The following is a 19,580-nucleotide window of genomic DNA, read 5'->3' as shown; positions in this document are numbered from 1 at the left end:
CAGGGGGAGATGCTAAGTATCTTCCCAGATCCTCTCGGGAAGACACTTTCCTTTTTCAAGTTTAGTTTGTCCTTGCCATCTTTTCGGCCCCTTTCTCCATTCCAAACAATCCTGATGCTGAGGGTAGGTACAGTCATTTTCTCTCTCTGGGGATGTTCTGGAGTGGATTTGGGATTTGGAGCAAGAGAGCAACCTCAAAACAATCCGGGCAGCAAGCCCCGGGGACCTCCGGAGAGAGTTTCAGGACGGGCACAGACAGAGGAAGGCAGCAAGAGTCCCTCAAGCCCACAGTCCACGTGAACACGGGAGCCTCTTCTCCCCCTCTGCTTACAAGTCCTGCTCCTAGTTCTAAAAACCCGAGCATGGTCTTCAGAAAAGAGACATCAGGAAACACCTCCAGGAAGTGTTGGGACAACTGGAGCGAGTTCTGAAACTAGAGGGAGAATGATGGAGAGAAGAGGGTGGAAAGGATGGGAAGGGGAGGCGGGGGAGAAGGGGAAGGTGGGCGGAACCGGGATGAAGAAAGGGGAAGAGACCAGGGGCAGGGGCATGAGCAGGGAGCACTGGGAGGAGACGTAATGGGATGGTGGTCATCATAGGGGCTCACATGTGCTTAGCTAGTGCAATCCACGCTCTCACCCTAAGGGGGCAGGCGCTATTTTATTGTTCTCTTTACCGATCAACACCTGGGGGTCCAAGAGAAGCCCAAGAAATCCAATCAAGGGCACGTAGTCAGTGGTGGAGCTGGGATTCCAACCCTCGCAGTCTGGCTCAAGGGTTGAATTTTGATTCTTTCGAAAAGCAGTGGGCAGGCATGGAAGGTTATTTAAGTAAAGGACGGATATGATGTCTCCCGTATAAAGAGGACAACGACTCCTCCCTCGGGGGGGGGGGGGCTGTTGTGGGGATTATCTTTGCTCACGCACAGAAAGCCCCGGACAAATGCCTAGAGAAGAGGAAGCGCTCCCGGGCCCAAGGGTTCTACATACGGGCCTCTGCTGCCATCGTGTGGCCGTTTTGCTGTATGACATGCTGCGGATTCTCCCTGGCTTAACTTCAGAAAGGGCAAAACTGGGCTGGGTTGATGACAGGTGGCTGCTTTGGGGAGGGAGGAGCTCTGGAAGCAGCTGGTGTCCTGGGGGTGAGGGTCTTTGTCAGCAGAGGTGTGGAACCGTGATGTGGACTGATGTGAGTATTTGGCCCTGATCTGGAGACAAACCAGAGTGAGATGTGGTCCTCACCCTGGAGGGGGTGGGAGACAACACGGGAGTCGCCCCGATATTCAGGAAACGGTGTCGGCACACAATCTGTGACCCAGCAGCAGGCTGTCCGGCAAAGACTGACCAAGTGGGCTGGGTACAGAAGACCCGGGTTCCCACCCCGCTGCTGTCCCTAAGCTTGCTATGTGACTCTAGGAAGTCATCTCCTCTCTCAGAGCTGGTTTCACCAGCCCTACAACATGGAGTTGGGGAAAAACCACTCAGGCCTCTTCTTGTTCTAATTTAGTAAGTCTCTATTCTGGGCCAGCCCGGATTTTTGGCCACAGGGGATGCAGACTGAGATCCAGAAGGCCTGCCTCCACCCCTTCACATAGGGGACCCTAAGCATCAACAAAGTGGGGAGAATTGTTCCAGTCCTGTCAACCAGGGGGTGGCTGGCAGACAACTGTGGGACCCTACTGAGATAAGGCTATGGAAGCTGGTGTGATCCACGAACTGTAGAGGAGACATGCTCCTCAAAATGTGGTCCACGAGGCCCAGCCTCGACCTTACCTGGGAGCTGGTTAGAGGTGCAGAATCTTGTGTCCTGCTCCAACCTCCTGACTCAGAGCCTGTAGTTTGACTTGACCCCAGGCTGTTCCTACAGACATTTAAAGTGAATTGGAGACATACTGCTCTAGGGCAGTGCTTCCTAACCTTGACCACACAGTGGCATCACTGAGGCCACATCCCTGAGCATCTCTAGGTGTGGAACCCAGATACCAGTGGGTTCGAAGCTCTCCAGGTGATTCCAATGTGCAGCCGTGTCTAGGGGCAGGAAAGCAAATATATTTACACTTTTTGTGTCAAGGAAGCCCAATGGGATAGTAACTTTCTAGAATGTTCACCGAGAAGGATCTGATGTCTGACACGGGGGCTGGGGAGAATTGCACCACAAAGCTACGTGATCACAAGAAGCTGGTCTTTATGGGGTCTTTACTCAGTGAAGGGTCCTAGGCGACCTGCTTCACCAGCATGCTGCCATTTAATCCTCCTGTCACCAAGATAGGATTATCCCCATTTTATAGATGAAGAAATAAAAAGGTCTACATGAGCAGTGACAGAACTGGTTATTTGAATATTTAACAATTGGTTTGACCCCTGGTGGTCTTCAAACTATGTTCGTTGGAACCCCAGATGCCTCAGAGGCAGCTGAGGAGCTGGTGTGGAGGCATGGATGGGTCTGGGAGGCCTGTGGGTCATCTCTCTGGCGCACTGGGCTTGGCAGACACTCCTTCCGGAGAGAGCATTCCCTTGCCCGCCAGCCTGGAGCATCTTGGATCACGTGGTGTTGCCCAGGCTCCCTGACAGATGTGCCCCCCTCCCTGCCACTCACGGACCCCTGGAACTAATCCTAATGGTGGGGGGCACGTGGAGGGATTAATGCTGGGGTAATCCACACTACATCTGCCAGCTCCTGGGGAGCCTGGGTGAAGTCTGCCTCTCGGAGCCCAGGACGCCATTCCTGTCCCCTGGACCACGGGGACTCATGGAGGCCCTGGCCAGCCATGGCCGGGCCTGAGTTGCCCTGTCCTTCCTGAGCCTTCCAGAAAAGGGTGAGTTGGGGCTAAGGACCTGTGGGTCAGATAGGGTTGTTTCTGAGGCTGGAAGGGGAGGCAGGGCCAGGAGGATAACCAGCTAACTTGATTTTCCCAGGACGGAGGGATCTGGAACTTTCAGTGCTAAAATCATGACAGAGCCGGGCAGACCTGCACAGCTGGTCAAGCTCGCAGGTTTTCTGAGGTGGCTCCCCTTGCCTTGGAAGTGGAGCTTCACGGCGGGGGGCGGGTGCTTCGCCCACCCCAACCCATCCACATCACACCCCACCCCCCTCCCATCGCCTTCTCACATTTCTGTCCCCTCCTCTCTTTCCCAGACTCCAGGACCTCTCTTGGCCTTTATTCCTCTCAGTTTTCCACTCACAGGGTCTCTGGGGCTGTAGACCAGAATCCTCAAGGAGCTGGAGTCTTTCACACCATGGAGAGAATGAAGACCCAGGTGAGAGAGAGCCCCACAAGGCTTGCTTCAAATAGTGCCTAAATCACTCCACATCACCCTCATCGTCCTCACTAACATTTCTTCCATGGTTTGCGCCATAGGCCAGGAACGGTTTCAAGTCGTTTACATGTACCAACCCACTGAACTCTCAAAACCAACCAGAAATCACGGCCCTTCCTTCTCACATCCCCAGGCCCCTGGCAGGAGTGCCCCCCGTTCATCCCACTACCTGCTCAGTGAAGCTTTCCTCCCCCTCCCACCCAGAAGCTGAGTTCCTGGGTTCCTTGGAGGCCCGAGAGCTGTCTGCTCATGTTCTGTTTACATCTCCCTCCTAGAGACATTTCTGCACTAGCACCAGTTAGTGGACAGCTTTCTAGGGGCTTTGCATGCATTATCTCATTTGCCCACATCTAACTTCTATGAGGTGTAGGAATGATGGTCATTCCCATCACACAAACAAATGGAGACTCAGAGAGGTGAAGTTCAAGGCCAGTAAGAGCAGAGCCAGCGTCGAGTCTTGCTTCACCTGACTCCAGAGCCCTTCTGTGTGGCCACTCCCCCATCCTGCTGGCTCCACGGGCGACAGAGGTTGGCCAAAGGCTCTGTAGCACTGTGCCCAACACACAGCTGACCCCTGGAGACTGTATTCTGGATGAGTGACTGGACAAGGAGGGTTATACCACGGTGGGCAGTGAGAAGGAGAACGGAGGTGAGTGTCTTGGGTCTGTAGACTGCCTTGGGAAGGAGCTGGCGAGGGGTAGGATTTGGGGGAAGTCAGACTCTTCCTGAACCCCTCCCCTTGCCAGGATGTTCCAGCTGGGAAGGGAGAGGGGAGAGATTCCTAGTGGCTACTGCAAGTCAGCATGTGAGCAGCTGGTGAGCAGCTTAGAGGTGAAATACTGACTCTGCCTTTGGGTCCCTTGGAATAAATCCTGAGGCTGGAGACAGGCATGAGATGAGACTGGGCCCCAGAGGAGGGCTATGGATCAGGAGTGCAGCGAGCCCAGTTACGTGGTGAGGTGGGGTGCGGTGCTGCAGAGCACGGAGCTCGAGTCCCACTAGCTCATGTGCTGTCCACGACTTCAGTGAGTGATTTAGAGTCTCTGAATTTCGTTCTGCACTTGGAAATGAAACGCCCATCTTCTGGGCCCTGTGACAGAGGCCTGCTGGGGGAGATCAGGTTGCTCTCCCACCAGGGCTCCCTCCCTGGCCCTGCCCCAGGGGTCTTTGCTCATACTCAAAGGGAAGCCCCTTCCAACATCCCTCCCACACAAACAATGTCAGAGAACCGCGCCATCCACTCCTTGTGCCTGAAGCCCCGTCTTGCATCTGATGTTACCCCTCTGACACCTAGGTGGGGAGACATCCTAACGCTCTTGGGCTCTTTAGTGGGTTCATTTAAAAAAATGGAGGTATAGTTTATGTGCATTCGAGAGTCACTCTTCTGGATGGACAGTTCTATGAGTTTTGATAAATGCACCCAATCCTGTGACCACGATCTGGTTATAGGACGGTTCTGTCCCCATCCACAGTCCTTTCTGCTCCTCCATAGTCTACCCCATCCCTACCCCCAGATGGCCACCGAGTGGTTTTCTGTCCCTACAGTTCTGCCTTTTACAGAATGTTATGAAAATGGGATCATACGGGCTACGGCTTTTTGAGTCTGGCTTATTTCACTTACCAGAATGCATTTGAGATTCGTTCACGTTACTGGGTGTATCAATAGCTTGTTCCTTGACACTCCTGCGACGTGTTCCATTGTAGGGATGTAAGAGAGTTTGTCTATCCATTCACCAGTTCAACATGTGTTCCAAACAACATTTGGGTTGTTTCCGATCTTTGGAAATTACGAATGAAGGAGGGCTTTAGTGGGAACCCCAAATTCTAGAGATGGAAATGGAATAAAATTTCCAGGTAGAAATGTTAACTCTTTACAAATAGTCCATCCTGCTCCAACGGCTGAAGACACTGGGGCCCAGCAGGGGAAAGGACTTGTCTGTAGTTACAATCAGCTCAGGAAATGCGGCTGAGATTTGAACCCAAGACATCCGGCGTGCAGAACAATGTAAAATCCAAAACGTATTTCCTGGGCATCCCCAGCAGAGCGCTAAGAGCTGTAAAGGCCAAGAAGGAAAGACCCTGGTGCGGGCGACATCTGCCCCAAGGAGGGGGCCAGACCAAGAAGCCAGTAGTGACCAGGGCGGATTGCTATTACGAGGCAGGATGGCGTGTGCCTTAGAGACAAGAGGCCCTCAATTCTGCCTAGGGGAGAATGAGAAGGCTCTAGAGATGCCCAGGGGTCTTACGGGAAGAAGAGAAGTTTGTCAGGTGAAAAGGACAGAAATGGCCTCCCAGAGGGGAATGACAGGTGCAAAGCCCTGGAGAGGGGGACGACGCATAAAGAGGCCAGGGGGAGGGGAGGAGGGGGAGAGGCAGGAAACGGGCCCATGGAGCCAGTTAGGCTCAGCTCAGAGCAAGCCTCTCCAGCCGGACTGTTTCCTGCAGGACAGTGTCATGGTTCTGGGCTCAGCGTTTGAGCTTCCTTCCTCATGGAAAAGTGTGTGGGATTGGACGGAGAGGCAAGGAATTGCAACTCAGTGAGACCCTAACAGAACAGAGCCTACAAAGAAGGCATTGGTAGGTACAGACCCTTGGTGTGTTTCAGGGACGACACAGAGGCCAGTGGGGGACAGGACTGGAGTCTGTGATACATGGCGCTGAGATGACTGATTATGCACATGGAAAAAATAAAATTAGATTTCTTCTTTATACCATAACCCCGAATATTTCTGTGTATGAAAGTCTAGAAATCCACATTTACAACCTCTGTATACACACACACACACACACACACACACACACACACACACACAGAACAAACAAAAAAGACAATATTGATGAATTTGATTTGATTGGCAGGAGCCAAAACCAAAACTAAAAGCCCTTATTTTATTTATTTTTTTAAAAAAGGTTTTATTCATTTAACGGACAGAGAGGGACAGCAAGAGAGGGAACACAGCAGGGAAGTCAGAGAGGGAGAAGCAGGCTTCCCACTGAGCAGGGAATCTGATGAGGGGCTCGATCCCAGGTCCCTGGGATTATGACCTGAGCCCAAGCCAGATGCTTAACAACTGAACCACCCAGGCACCCCCCAAAGCCCTCTATTTAACAATAGTATCTCCTAGAGCTTATACTGTGTCAAACAAAATATACTTCACATATATATCAACTCACTAAATCCTTACTAATTTATGAGACAAGCACTATTATTATTTCCACTTTACAGGTGCAGAAACAGAGGCATAGTAGGGTAAGTGACCCTCTTAAGGCCACACAATCAGGAAGTGGTTGAACTGACATTCAAAATTAGGTAATCTGGCCACGGATTCGCCACTACACTATTCTGCCTCTCAACAAGTTATCATAAAGACAATGTAAAAAGACAAAACACGAGCAAGAGTATCCAGAACCTACAAAGAACTCTAATACATAAAGAAAATTGAATAGGAAAACACAGGGAAAGGATCAGTACAGTCCATTCACAGGGAAGCAAACCGAAATATACAGGAGAAAGTGGTCAACCTTCTCAATGAGAAATAGCAATGAGAATCACAGGTGGTGGGAGTGCCAGCTGGAATGACAGCACCAGAGAGCCTGGACAGTATCCAGGTAAGCTGGAAAGGGGCACACCGTGCTACTCAGAAATTGCACTGCCAGCCACAGTGCTCTACTCAAATGCATAAAATAGGCACTTAAAAAAAAAAAAAAAGATTTTACTTATTTATCTGAGATAGAGCACCCAGTAGGGGGGGCCAGGCAGAAGGAAAGGGAGAGGCAGATTCTCTGCTGAGCAGGGAGCCCAACCTGGGACTCCATCCCGGGACCCCGGGGTCATGACCTGGGCCGAAGGCAGATGCTTAATGGACTGGGCCACTCAAAGCGCCAGAAAAGGGGCATGTTTTTGAGGCCTCCATGGTCTAACTAGTACACTTTGAGGTATATTCATACAGCAGCATGCTCTACAGAAGTTGAAGAGAACAACCCAGAGCTACATGCATTGTATTGGGAAAAAGGAGGATAACACAGTAGGATATACTTTACAGAAGTTTTAAAATGTGCAAAGCGATACTACATGCTGTTTGCAGATGCAAACGCAGAGTAAACGAATGAGAACATGCTGGCAATGACCAACCGCGGGATCAGAATGCGCCCTCCATCCGGGAAGAAAGGGCGGAGGCGGAGTCTGCAGGTGGGACAAACAGGGCACAGGATGGACGACCACACACTAACCAAGTAACTGACATGGTAATTTTTAAAGTGTAAAGATAGAGGAAAATAGGGTAAAATGTTAAGATCTAACAAACTCCAGCCCTGCCCTTGGAGAACTCGTACTCCATTAGGAACATCATAGTAGTCCAACAACTGTTGTATTATGGAGTTGGACTTGTATCACGATGGAGACTTGTACAAAAGGCCGTGGAGGGGACCTGGATGAGGACAGTTGGGGAAGGCTTCATGGAGGAGGTGGCATTTCAGTTAGTCTCAGGTATTTTATTAAGTACACAGGAGAGAGATAGCATACCTGGCAGAGGAAACAGGTTGTGCAAAGGCCCAGAGGTACAGAGGTACACGTGTGGCCTGCCCATTGAAGGGGTCATACTGGGAAGGACCTTGCTTCTACAGGTGTGATATTTCCCCCAAACTGTGGGCTCTCGTGATGTCTGGGTGAACCTAAGGCACGGTAGGGGTCCTGCTGACTGCTGGGGGAGCTGTAACCTGTGTCCTTCCCCTTCTAGGTAGGCCGGCCGCCACGCCTGCCAGGAGTGAAAAAGAAGTGGTTCTTCCCAGCTTCCTGCAGCTTCTTCTTCCTGCTCTCTGTGGTTATGACTGGCTGCTTCCTGTGGCAATACCACCTTCCCAAACTGAAGACCAGTGAGTGCACCCGCAGCCTTGGGTTGCTCCCCACCCCTGTGGGTTCTGTGGGCCGGGAGCTGCCGCTCCTGATCTGAAGGTGTAGGGGCGAGGCCACAAGATTTAGACCCAGAAGCTCTGGCTTTCATGAGGACTCCGACTCTCCCTAGCTGTGTATCTTTGGGCCACTCCTGTGACTTTTCTGTGTGTTGATGCTCTCGTGGATCCCAATACCACTTGGGTTTCCTTAAACTACCTAGTCTGGCTTTAAAACTCAGGATCCTCCAATATGTGCAAACAGAGTTTCTTCAGCCCTCATGGTAGGATCGCCAGGCCCCTTTTAAAGATCCTCCCCCAGCTGTATCTAAGACCCTGGGAGGAACAATGAGGTGTCCAAGAAATGGAGAGATGCTGCCATTTCTTGGAGCCTCTCCATCAGGGGCTGGTCAAGGCTTGGCAAATGAGTCACTGCTGCTGGTAATGCCCACTGCGCCTTCTGTTGCTATAGCAACTCCTCTGACCTCCATCCTGCGGGGATCCTGGATCATCCAGAACCCCAGCTCTCTGCTAAACCCAGAGAATGTCTCGCTCCATTCCTGTCATGTTACAGATATCCAGGCCTCAGTGAGGTGGTCTGAACTCCTAAAAAGTCCCGTGGAAATTGTGCAGAAATGGCTCCTTTTATTTTCCTGTTGGTTTTTCCTTTCCCACCCCAACCTGTTCTTTCTGGAGTAAATTCCTTTATCGGGGCTTCTTAGTTCCTTAAGCAAACAGTCCCCGAGTAGGTGGGTCAGCCTGTCCTCTAGGGCCATGCTTCTTAAACCAACAAACTAGCAGCCCAAAGCAAACCAGTATGACTATAAATAGATACAAATGAAATTAACTGAAAAAAAAAAGAAAAAATAAATGAAAAAAAAAAGACTATAAAATAGAAGCCCAAGTTTTAAGACTCAACACAAAATTACTCCATCAAACTGTTGTCGAAATTTCTAAATGCGTGCTCTCAAATTTTCTCCTTAATTTGTTCTGAATGGGAAGCAAGCGGTTCATGGACCTGTTTGGGTCTGCTGAGCATGGGGATCTAAGTACTCTCCCTCGTGTGGGTACCCCTTGACAGCCTGTTAGATATGAGGACGCTCTGGTTCTACCCCGTATCTACTGAATCAGAACTGAATTTCATTAAAAAGTAGGCTCCATACCCAGCCTGGGGCCCAGCATGGGGCTTGAACTCATGATCCTGAGATGAAGACTTGGGCTGAGATCATGAGTTGGACGCTTAACCGACTGACCCACCCAGGAGCCCCTCAAATCTGGATTTTAAGATTCTCACGTGACCTTTTGTGCCTATTAATGCAGGGCTGGAGGAACCAGCCCCCCCAGGGTCCCACCCCAGGGGTGTCACCCCAGTGACACTCAGCTTTGGCTGAGCTCTCCCTACTCCAGCGATTAGACCTGTGTCAGAGAGTTGTTGAGAGAGTTTCTTTCAGGCTTGTCATTTTTCTGTTTGGGACCCTATCACTTACTGAATGCTGAGTAAGCCCCCAAAACTACCGGCTTCAAACAAAGTGATTTATTCCTTCTCCTTATTCTGAGGGCTTGCTGGCGGTTCTGCTGCTAGTCTATCCTGGGCTCTTTCAAGGCCAGGGCCAAGTCCCGGTAGTCTCAGGAGGCAGTGCGAGGGTTCAGGAAGAGGGCCACTCCTCTGGGCACTTATACAATCCTACTCTACACTTTTTCGAGGCTGAGGGGGAGGTCTGGGGCCGCTATGATGATCTCTCAGCCTGAATCCTGTCCTGCCAGGGTCCACACCCCACCCCCCACCCCGAGTTCCCCAGGAAGCCATACACCTGAACCAAAGCAGAATGCGACTTAGAGCAGCTATCCCTGTCACCACTCTGGTGACAGAAGGCACTGTCCCCTATGGTTTAGGCCTGAAGCCCAAGTAGAGCCCAAGTCTACTTCTCCACCCAAATACAGAATCAGAACTAGAGAAGGAGACAAACAGACAGATGTGGCTGAACCTGACCCAAGGAGCCAGGACTTTTCTAAGTCAGCTGATTACATGGAGGGAGGAAGCTGGTCAAGCAAGAGACAGGGGCTGCCAACTGAGGGCTGTGGTGTGATTGGCATTTTGAAGGCCAGTCATCATGTGGTGGGCGTGGCACTATCCCTTCTCCCAGGGAGACTCTGCCTTTTGCCCCTCGCTGCCCATGTTAGGTCACTGTGCCCCACTGTCTTCTGGGGAGGCTGTTGCCAGCTGGGAGGGCTGGTCCCGAGGCATGGCTCTGGCCTTTGCTGCCACCTTCGCATCTCTTCTAGGATGACCCCGGGACTCCTATCCTGATCTCTGTCTCCCGCTCACCATGTGATGTTCCTTCCAGGTTCCCTGGGACCAGAGGTGACTTCTGCCCCTGTGAGCATGTGTCCCCGGCACCCGGAGCCTGTGCCCCTGGCTCACCCCCTCCCTGTGTTGAAGGAGGCCCTGGAAAAGGTCAGTGGTGATCCAAGAGGGACCTGGGTGTGTGGGCTAGGCCTGGATGGTGAAGGGGAGGGCACGTTCTGGGCACTGGCAGTGGTATTCACTCTCTCAATCATTCATTCATTCAACATACAATTCTTGAGCACCTGCTCTGTGCTAGGCACCAGGGAGACGGCAGGAAGAAGGTTCTGTCCTGCTGTAAAGAAGTACTAGTCTGGAAGGGCCAGAATAGTCAAGACAAGTAACAACGATAACTGGGCGGGGGGGTGTGAGGGTGAGGGTAGGGAAAGTTTAGGAATTATGGGGTACAGAGAATTAGCTCTGGGCTCAGTGGTGTCTACACTGAGATGTGAACAAGTAGGAGATACCCAGATGATAAGCATTTTTATAGTAAGGGAGCTTGGGGGAGCCAAGCGTGTGCTCTGGAGAGAGGGGCCAGCACATGCAAGGGTCCAGGGGCAGCGGAGTGAGGGCAAGGCACACACAGAGAGCTACAGGGCAATTCAGGCCGGTGGGGCCAGAGGTGGGGGAGGGAGAGGGGATGTGCGGGGAAGACAGAGCCCCGACCCCTGGAGACCAGGGCCATATCCTTAAACACACCCTACAGCGTAACTGTTAGTGCGGCTAATACGTGGTCGCCAACACGAGACGGGGCTGCTGGCCGGTGCTGGTCTGTGGCCCGTCAGACCCCACTCCCAGGTCACTCACCTCAGGAGACACGCACAGAGGTGAAACACGACTGGAAATCTACAAGCAGCAGCACGGCGTGGGGATGTGACGCTGTCGTCTGGGACGGTGGAAGGGACAGATGTGCACACGAGAGAAGGCGTGGGCCAGCACAGAGAGACACCATCAGTGCCTGCAAATAAGTGAAAAGTTTAGTGACGGAGAGGAGGCAGGGGTGCTCTGAGGCTCCAGGGTCACAGTCAGGAAATGAAACAAAGCACCAGCGATCCCCATGGCTGCTCTCTAGTGAGCACCTAGTGTCTGGGGACCTCTTTCTGTGAACCTGAGCCTTGGTCTACAGAGGAAGACACCGAGGCGCATGGAGGCAAAGCTAGCGCTGGGCTGGGAACCCCAGGTGGACAGAGCTCAGCTCCTGAGCTGCGAAGTCGCTTGGCGGGGTGGTCTGGCTGTGAATTAAGAGCAAGGGCTGGAGTTCGCTTGGGCTTTGAATCCTGACTCCACGAACCATTAGCCACTTGCGCAAGCCACTTCGGGTTTCAAGAATCCACTTTTCTCATCTGTAAAATGGGGAGAAGCGAGCACTGCCTTGTTAGGAGGATTAAGTGAGACAATGCATGAAAATAACTTTATATGATGCCTGGCACATGCCAAGTGTCCAACAGATAGAGGAGTTCTCACCGGCACTGCATTTCATTATTGAAAACAATGTCTTTTCAGTCAATGTTCAGAGAGGGCCTGTGCACCCTCTATCATGAATTCTCCACCATTAGGGGGTCAGAACGGGCCTCCTGGAGGTGTTCTAGGGCATCACAGGGTTCAACTAGACTAGTAGTTTAACCCCTCCCTCCTTTTGCATTTTGTCAAAGTAATATTTCTTTGAACAGAAATCTTATGAGGAAGCCCTACACAGAAAACACATTTAGTGGAGCTGGTCTGGTTGCAAGTGGGTGGGGGTCCCATGCCAGGGGGATTCTGAGAACCAGAGGTCCGGAGGCTCCAGCAATAGTGGGGAGAGAACGGAGGGGAGCCAGGTCGGGGCTGCTGTGTGCCAGGGGTGGTGTGGGAGTGGGCCGGGTGTGCAGAACAAGTCAGGGGTGTCTCTGCACCTGCGCTCTGAGCCTCCTGCTCTCCTCCTCCAAGGTGGACCGGATCCTGCGTCAGGCACTGTCTGCCCCGGGCCTGGCTGCCATGTCTGCCGTGGTCATCCACAATGACACTGTGCTCTGGACTGGGAACTTCGGGAGGAAGAATGGCTCAGACCCAGCCTCTGGGCCCCCCAATGAGTACACCATGTACCGGTCAGCTGGGTGATCACCGAGTCCTCTGGAGGGTGGCAGGGATGGGAGGACACGGGAGACCTAGGAGGTAGGGGGACTCAAGAGAATCATGACAGTGGGTCCAAGATGCCAGGGCTGTTATTAAGTCCTGACAATTTACAGATGAGGAGACCGAGGTCCAGAGAGAACCAGAGAGTGCCCAACATCACACCACAGGGATAATAGGTCAGGAAGGAATCCCTTCTGGAGAGCCCTTAACCCCAAACCTTCCTAACTAGAAAAGACTCCCTGTGTTCCATTCCCCTGCCCTTCTATCGGCCACAAAGGGACTATAACCAGTTCCTGGCTCCTTGCCCCAGGTCCCTGTCAGTCAGTAGCAGTGGTCCAGATGGAAGAAACGTGGGACCCTCTGCTGCACAGCCAGAGTCTCCCCTCCGAGGAGCTGCCTGTGAGATCCTTAAAGTTGACCATGCAGAGTGAACATGGTCACTCCCGGAGATACTGTGAGGATGTCAGGGGTTCCAATCACACTGCACCTGGTGTGCCAGGCACCGGGCCAACGATTACATTTGCTATCACTTACTGAACATGTACATACCTGCCGGGTATGCTGCCAAGCACTCTACGTGCCCAATCTCATTCAATCTTTACGACAACCTATGAAATGGACAATGACTCTCAGAGAGATCTAGTGCTTGCCCAAGACCACTTGGCCAGTGTGAGGCAGAGGTATGAGCCCAATTCACGTTTGTCCCAGATTGGGAAGGGCTTGGGTTAAGGGCTAGCATGGGGATAGGTCAGGAGTGTGCCCCCACCACTGTGGTATGTTCTTAAACATCCCAATGGCAGTTTTACAGAGGCTGGTGAATTTCCATCTGAAACACTAGGGGAGGGTAGACTCGGTGCTTTCCTAGAACTCTAGAAAGTTGGGGGGGTGGGGATGCAGGGTGGAGGTGCGTTGTAGGGCCAACTGCATGTCCTCTGCACCGTTGTGCCCTTAACACTGTTCAGGATCTCCAGCATCTCCAAGATCTTTCCAGTCCTCATGCTGTACCGGCTGTGGGAGGAGGGCATCGTGGCCTCCCTAGATGACCCTCTAGAGAGGTACGCCAGCACCTTCACCATTAACAACCCGCTGGGCATGGCATCAGCCCCTGAAGAGAGCCTGATGGATGGGCTGGAGCAGGTGGGCCCAGCCCCCAGGCCTTCGCCGGTCACCCTCCGAAGGATGGCCAGCCAGCTCTCAGGTGAGCAGCTCTGAACTTTCCCAGCTCAACCCAAACCGTTTCAGGTGCGGGAACCAAGCAGCAGGCCCTCACCCAGCCTGGCCATCCCACCCATTCCCCATGCCAGGCCAGGGAATATCTACAAATGGAGAATGGCTCAAAAACCTAGGAGAGAGCTATACAATCAAATAAGATGCAGCCCGAGAAAAAAGGGGTAACAATGTTCTTTATTACGAGATGGAATAAGATATAATGTTAATTTAAGTGGGACAAAAAAGCTCAAACAACATGTCATATGCTACCATATGAATGGATAAAATAATATACACTATATAGGGTGCATATGGGTATATGAAAGTGTATGTGTGAGAAAGTACAATGTACATATTACATGACACACTTATATAAACTATGTGAATATACACATACCAGCAATTTCATCATTTAAAATGGCCTGAAGTCTCGGTTGATGGGTGTGGCTGGTTATCACTTCTGAGCCCTGATGGTGTACCCAAGGCTCAGCGAGAGGACGGAGCCACTGGAAGTAGCTTATGCAGGACAGGGTCAGTCTTCTCATTTTTTTTTTTTTTAAGATATTATTTATTAGCAGAGGGGCAAAGGGAGAGGGAGAAGCAGACTCCCTGCTGAGCAGGAAGCTTGACGAGGGGCTCCATCCCAGGACCCTGAGATCATGACCTGAGCCGAAGGCAGATGCTTAACTCACTGAGCCACCCAGGTGCCCCAGGACCAGTCTTCTTGTGGGAGAATGGCCCAGTGGTTAAGGGCATGAGCACTGAAATTCCATCTCTGCCCTCTTTGATTTTTGGCAAGTCATTGAACTTCTCTGAGCCCTACTTTTCTCCTCTGTAAAATGAGTGTGGGTTACATTATTCCTGGGGATTAAATGAGCTAATGACTGTAAAATACTTAGCGGGGCACCTGGCACACAGCAGGCCCTTGTCAATGTAGCTTTGGTTATTATAGCCAGGGTTGGACCTATGTTTGGTGGGGCCTCATGTGGATATAACCCTGGGGTCCTCTTTAAGAATACATTGTTACAAAATCAAAATTAGATACAGGTCTTGGAAGGGGCCATGCAGATGAGGAGCCTGGAAGCTTAGGCTCTAGTTAAATCCTCCCTAGGGGGTTAGAACTCTGACTCCAGGGCTCCCTCTAGGGGCTGTGTTGTGGCTTCTTGTTTACCCATAAACCCAGGGACCCCAGCACCCTGTGCTTGGTTAGTTTTAAAACATCCCACATGTCTTCTCCTACAGTCCCAAGAGACTAGCTGAACAACGGCTGCCTGCATAACTCGGTTCTAAGCTCTCAATGTCTTCTGTGATTGACTCTCACTGTTATCTGGAGCTCTCTCCCATTCCTGGAGCTTTTCATCCCCTCTCCAAGTTAAGCCTTCTAACACCTCACCTCAACACAACACCACAGCAAGTGCTTCAGCCCATTTAAAGATGAGCAAGTAGAGGCTCAGAGAGGTAAGGTACATGGTTTGTGGCCACACAGCAAGAAGTGTCAGAGTCAGGGGGCGCCTGGGTAGCTCAGAGGTTGAGCGTCTGACTCTTGATTTCAGCTCAGGTCATGATCTCAGAGTTGTGGGATCAAACCCCATGTTGGGCTTTGCGCTGGGCATGGAGACTGCTAAAGATTCTCTCTTTTCCTTTCCCTCTGCCCTTCCCTCCTCTTCTTAAAAAAAGAAAGAAAGAAAGAAAAGAAGAGAAGAAGTGCTAGAGTCGGAACTTAAACCCAGGACCAAGACTCCATCTCCCAATTGCTTAACCCAAAAGCCTTTTGAGTCACCCGGACACCTCCAATCCCCACACCCTCCACATCTCCTCCAGGAGCAAATTCTGTTGGCTCCCCGCTCAAAATATATCCAGAATCCAACCACTCTGCTGCTAGCATTCGAGTCTAAGTCACCATCCATTAAACATGGATTTTTCAAGTCTCCTTACAGGCTTCCTTGCTTCTGCCACTGCTCCTCCCTCCGCCCCCTCACCCCCAACGTCTGTTTTCAAACAGCAACTGGAGCAATCCTGATAAAATATATGTCAAATCACATCACTCCACTGCTCAAAACCCCTGTGGTGGTCAAATCCCACTCAGAGGAAAAGCCAAGTCCTTCCAGTGTCCTCTAGCACCCTGTGGCATATTCCTGTCATGTCTCAGCTCCAAAGTCCTCCCCTTCTCACTCCTCTTCAGCCACACTGGCTATTCCTCACTGGTCCTCAAACATGCCAAGGCATTTCTGCCTCAGGGCTTTTGCACTAGCTGTTCCCTCTGTGGGAGACATTCTTTCCCCACACAGCTCTCACCTGCTCAAGGTATATTTGAGGCCTTTCTCTGATATACCCTTGGATAAAATAACAATCCCTCCCTTCTTACATGCAATTATTTTTCTCTACAGGATGAATATTTATTTCTTGCCTGTCCCCTCCACTAGAATAGAAATTCCATGTGGGCAGGGACTTTATTTTGCTCACTACTGAACCCCCAGTTTCCAGAACAGTCCTTGAAACAAAAGGGATGCCTGAAAACTACTGAGAGGAAGAATGGAAAGAATCCCAGTCCCGTGACCCTTCCCATATTTGTCACATCCAATAAACAGAAAATTCCAAGTGGGCAGAGGAGCGAACTGGTTCCACAAAACCTGCTCGGGTACTGACCCCAAGAATTTGGTGGACTCAAACTTCTATGGTGGATGATAACAATTATTATTTTTTTTTTTTTTAAAGATTTTATTTATTTATTTGTCAGAGAGACAGCGAGCGAGAGCGAGCATAGGCAGACAGAGTGGAAGGCAGAGTCAGAGGGAGAAGCAGGCTCCCTGCGGAGCAAGGAGCCCGATGTGGGACTCGATCCCAGGACGCTGGGATCATGACCTGAGCCGAAGGTAGCTGCTTAACCAACTGAGCCACCCAGGCGTCCCAACAATTATTTTTTGAACAGTTGCTATGACCAGACCCCATGCTGAGCATTTTATCTCAACTATCCTCACATGAGCCCAGCGATATAGGAAATTATTTCCCTCATGTTACAGATGAGGGGACTGAGGCTCAGAGAGGTTAAGTGACTTGCCCAATAAAACTAAGGCACGATTAGAGTCCAGGCTAGACTTTTTTTTTTTTTTTAAGTGATTTTGTGGTCCTTACCTCTCAGTTCATGGAAGGTGGGAGAGGGAGAGCACCCAGGGATCCACTATCCCACGATCAGCTGGCCCAGCAGGTCTGATTGATGCTCCTTTGTAGGGCTGCCCAGAAGGCTCCGATCCACTTCGCTGCTGTGGACGGGCAGCACCCAGGAGGCCCTGAGCCTGCTCAAGGATGACGTCCTGGTAGCAGACCCGGGAACCAGGTGAGGAGTGTGTCTGATGCCCCACACAAAATAGGAACCACCCAAGGTGACATAGCCCTCCTAGGACAGAGTCTGTATCACTTTGTCCTAAACAGGGATCCCTGAATGTGTTCCCTGTTCCACAGCTGGGCGGACAGGCCCAGACAGGGGGCACAACAAGGCATGGGGAAGCTGGGCCCAGATCTAGTGTGAACTCCGTATTCTGTCGATTCATCAACTCAGCTTTCATTGAGCATCTACTCAACTGAGATACAGCACCTGGCTATTGAGATATGGCAGGGAACATTATAACCAGGCTGCTCCTCGCCAAGTGTACATTGTTCTGAGTGAACACCGGACATTTTCATCAGTGAACAGATAAACGAGGGAAATAAAGATTTTGGCAAGTGCCATAATGGAAATACATCCCCCAGCCCTCCCCCCAACCCCGGCTTTGGGAGCAGTAGGGTTTGGGAGAAGGATGGGGTGAAATCCTGCCTCCTATTTGTTATACTTGAGCTAGGAGCTCCCTGTCATTTTTGCCCTACAATCGTCTCTAGTTTTCCATTTGATAAAATAAATCATACTAAAGTGTAAAGAACTAAGATTTGTTTTATCACTCTCTTAGGGGCATGGCTGAGTCCAACTCTTCCCCAACCTGCCCTGTGCCCGTGGGCAATTCTCTGCCCGTCTCTGGGCTTTAGTCTTCCCAGATGTAGGATAATGACTTGTATTCAATGACCTCTAGAGTCGCTGTTGAGTCTGACCTTCGGGGATGCAATGAAGCAGGTTTCTTCTCAACCCCATCCAGTCCAACGAAACTCTGGTGGCATTTCAGACAGTCTGAGCAGGTGGCACGGGGCTCTTTAGGGCCTGGAGACACTCCTCCAAAGCCACATCCCAGTTTCCACCCTTCCTCTTCCAGGTGCCATTACAGCACGCTGGCCTTCTCTCTTCTGGCCCACGTCCTGGCAGCGCACACTGCTGAGGGTGATTACCAACGCTGGATCGCGGAGAACGTGCTGGAGCCGCTGGGGATGGCGGACACGGGCTTCGACCTCACGCCCCTTGTGCGCGCCCGCCTGGCCGCCGGCTTCTACGGCAGCGGGCGGCCCGCGCCGCTCTACGACCTGGGCTGGTACCGGCCGTCCGGCCAGATGTACTCCACTCCCGCCGACCTGGCCAAGCTGGCTATGGTGCTCCTGGGCAGCGGGCCCCGACGTCTCCTGCGGCCCGACGCGGCCAAGACCCTGCTGGCGCCGCTGCTGGCCTGCTCGGGCGCCTACTTCGCCAACGAGACGGGCACACCGTGGGAGTTCCACACGCAGCGGGGCTACCGCGTGGTGCGCAAGGACGGCGACCTGGACGGCTACGCGGCCACCTTCTCTCTGGTGCCGCCGCTGCGCCTGGGCCTCGTGCTGCTGCTGGCCGGGCCGCGGCCTCCTGGGCGCGACCTGGTGGCGCAGGCCTATGACGTGCTCCTGCCCGCCATGGAGAGGGCCTTCCGGGAGGCCGAGCCCCGCCCCGCGCCGCCGCCCAGCGCGCGCCCTTTCGTGGGCTACTTCACCTTCGCCAACAAGACCTTCTACGAGGTGCGCCCCGGGACGGCGGGCGAGCTGCGCCTGCGCCAGTTCGGGCCGCGCGTCGAGGCGCTCGTGCCCCCCGCCTTCCGCACGCTGACGCTGCGTCACCTGCGCGGCCGCGTCTTCCAGCTGCACGTGGCGCGCGAGTTCCCGTGCGCGCTGCCGCTCGGCGACGCCTGGCTCTCCCTCGAGGCGCAGCACGGCCAGCTCGTCCGCTTCTACCCGGTGGACCGCCACGGGCTGTCCCCGGGCTTCGACGTGCCGGGCCTTAACACCTACCGGGTGCTGAGGCTGCAGCGCAGGCCCGTGTTCCAGCCCCAGTGACGCGGGGCTCTGGCCCTCCTGAGCCTTCCCCTTCCGCGAGGTGTGGAAGGGGGAGCTGCGGAGGTGGCTCTGGAGAAGCCGACCCCAGCTGGCTTTTGAACTGTTCGTTATGCCGGGGTGGGGGTGGGTGGAAGAGTTAAATAGAGACATTTAGAGTACGCACTTAGAAACTTTCATAGCAAGCTGACAGCGTACTTTCTTTAAAAGATTTATTGGAGAGGGAGCGAGTAGGGGGAGGGGCAGAAGGAGAGGGAGAATCTCACGCTGACTCTAGGCTAAGCCCGAGGGGAGGTGGGACTCGATCTGACGACCTGAGACAAAATCGAGAGTGGGCTGCTTAACGGATTGAGCCACCCTCCTCCCCAGAGTACCTTTGTGTCTGTTGAATATAAGACAAAACATGGGCTTGTATTTTGTCTTTTAAAAATCAACCCTACTGAGGTTTAATTTGTATGATCTATATACATTTACATAAAATGAAATGCACACAT

The 19,580-nt window shown here is 52.3% G+C and overlaps 1 protein-coding gene across 1 annotated transcript; it reads left to right on the top strand.

Moving 5' to 3' along the window:
- The first annotated feature begins 8,125 nt into the window (after positions 1-8,125).
- Positions 8,126-19,089, top strand: LACTBL1 (lactamase beta like 1). Its single transcript, XM_059377284.1, has 6 exons — positions 8,126-8,189; positions 10,550-10,659; positions 12,475-12,632; positions 13,623-13,858; positions 17,098-17,203; positions 18,108-19,089. The coding sequence occupies exons 1-6, from the start codon at positions 8,141-8,143 to the stop codon at positions 19,087-19,089; spliced, it is 1,641 nt and encodes a 546-aa protein (XP_059233267.1). The 5' UTR covers positions 8,126-8,140.
- Positions 19,090-19,580: the final 491 nt, after the last annotated feature.

The sequence above is a fragment of the Mustela nigripes genome, chromosome 14, assembly GCF_022355385.1.
Source record: "Mustela nigripes isolate SB6536 chromosome 14, MUSNIG.SB6536, whole genome shotgun sequence".
In the NCBI taxonomy this organism is placed as follows: domain Eukaryota; kingdom Metazoa; phylum Chordata; class Mammalia; order Carnivora; family Mustelidae; genus Mustela; species Mustela nigripes.
Note: the sequence above shows the minus strand (reverse complement) of the source record. Positions and strands in the feature narration are given on the sequence as shown.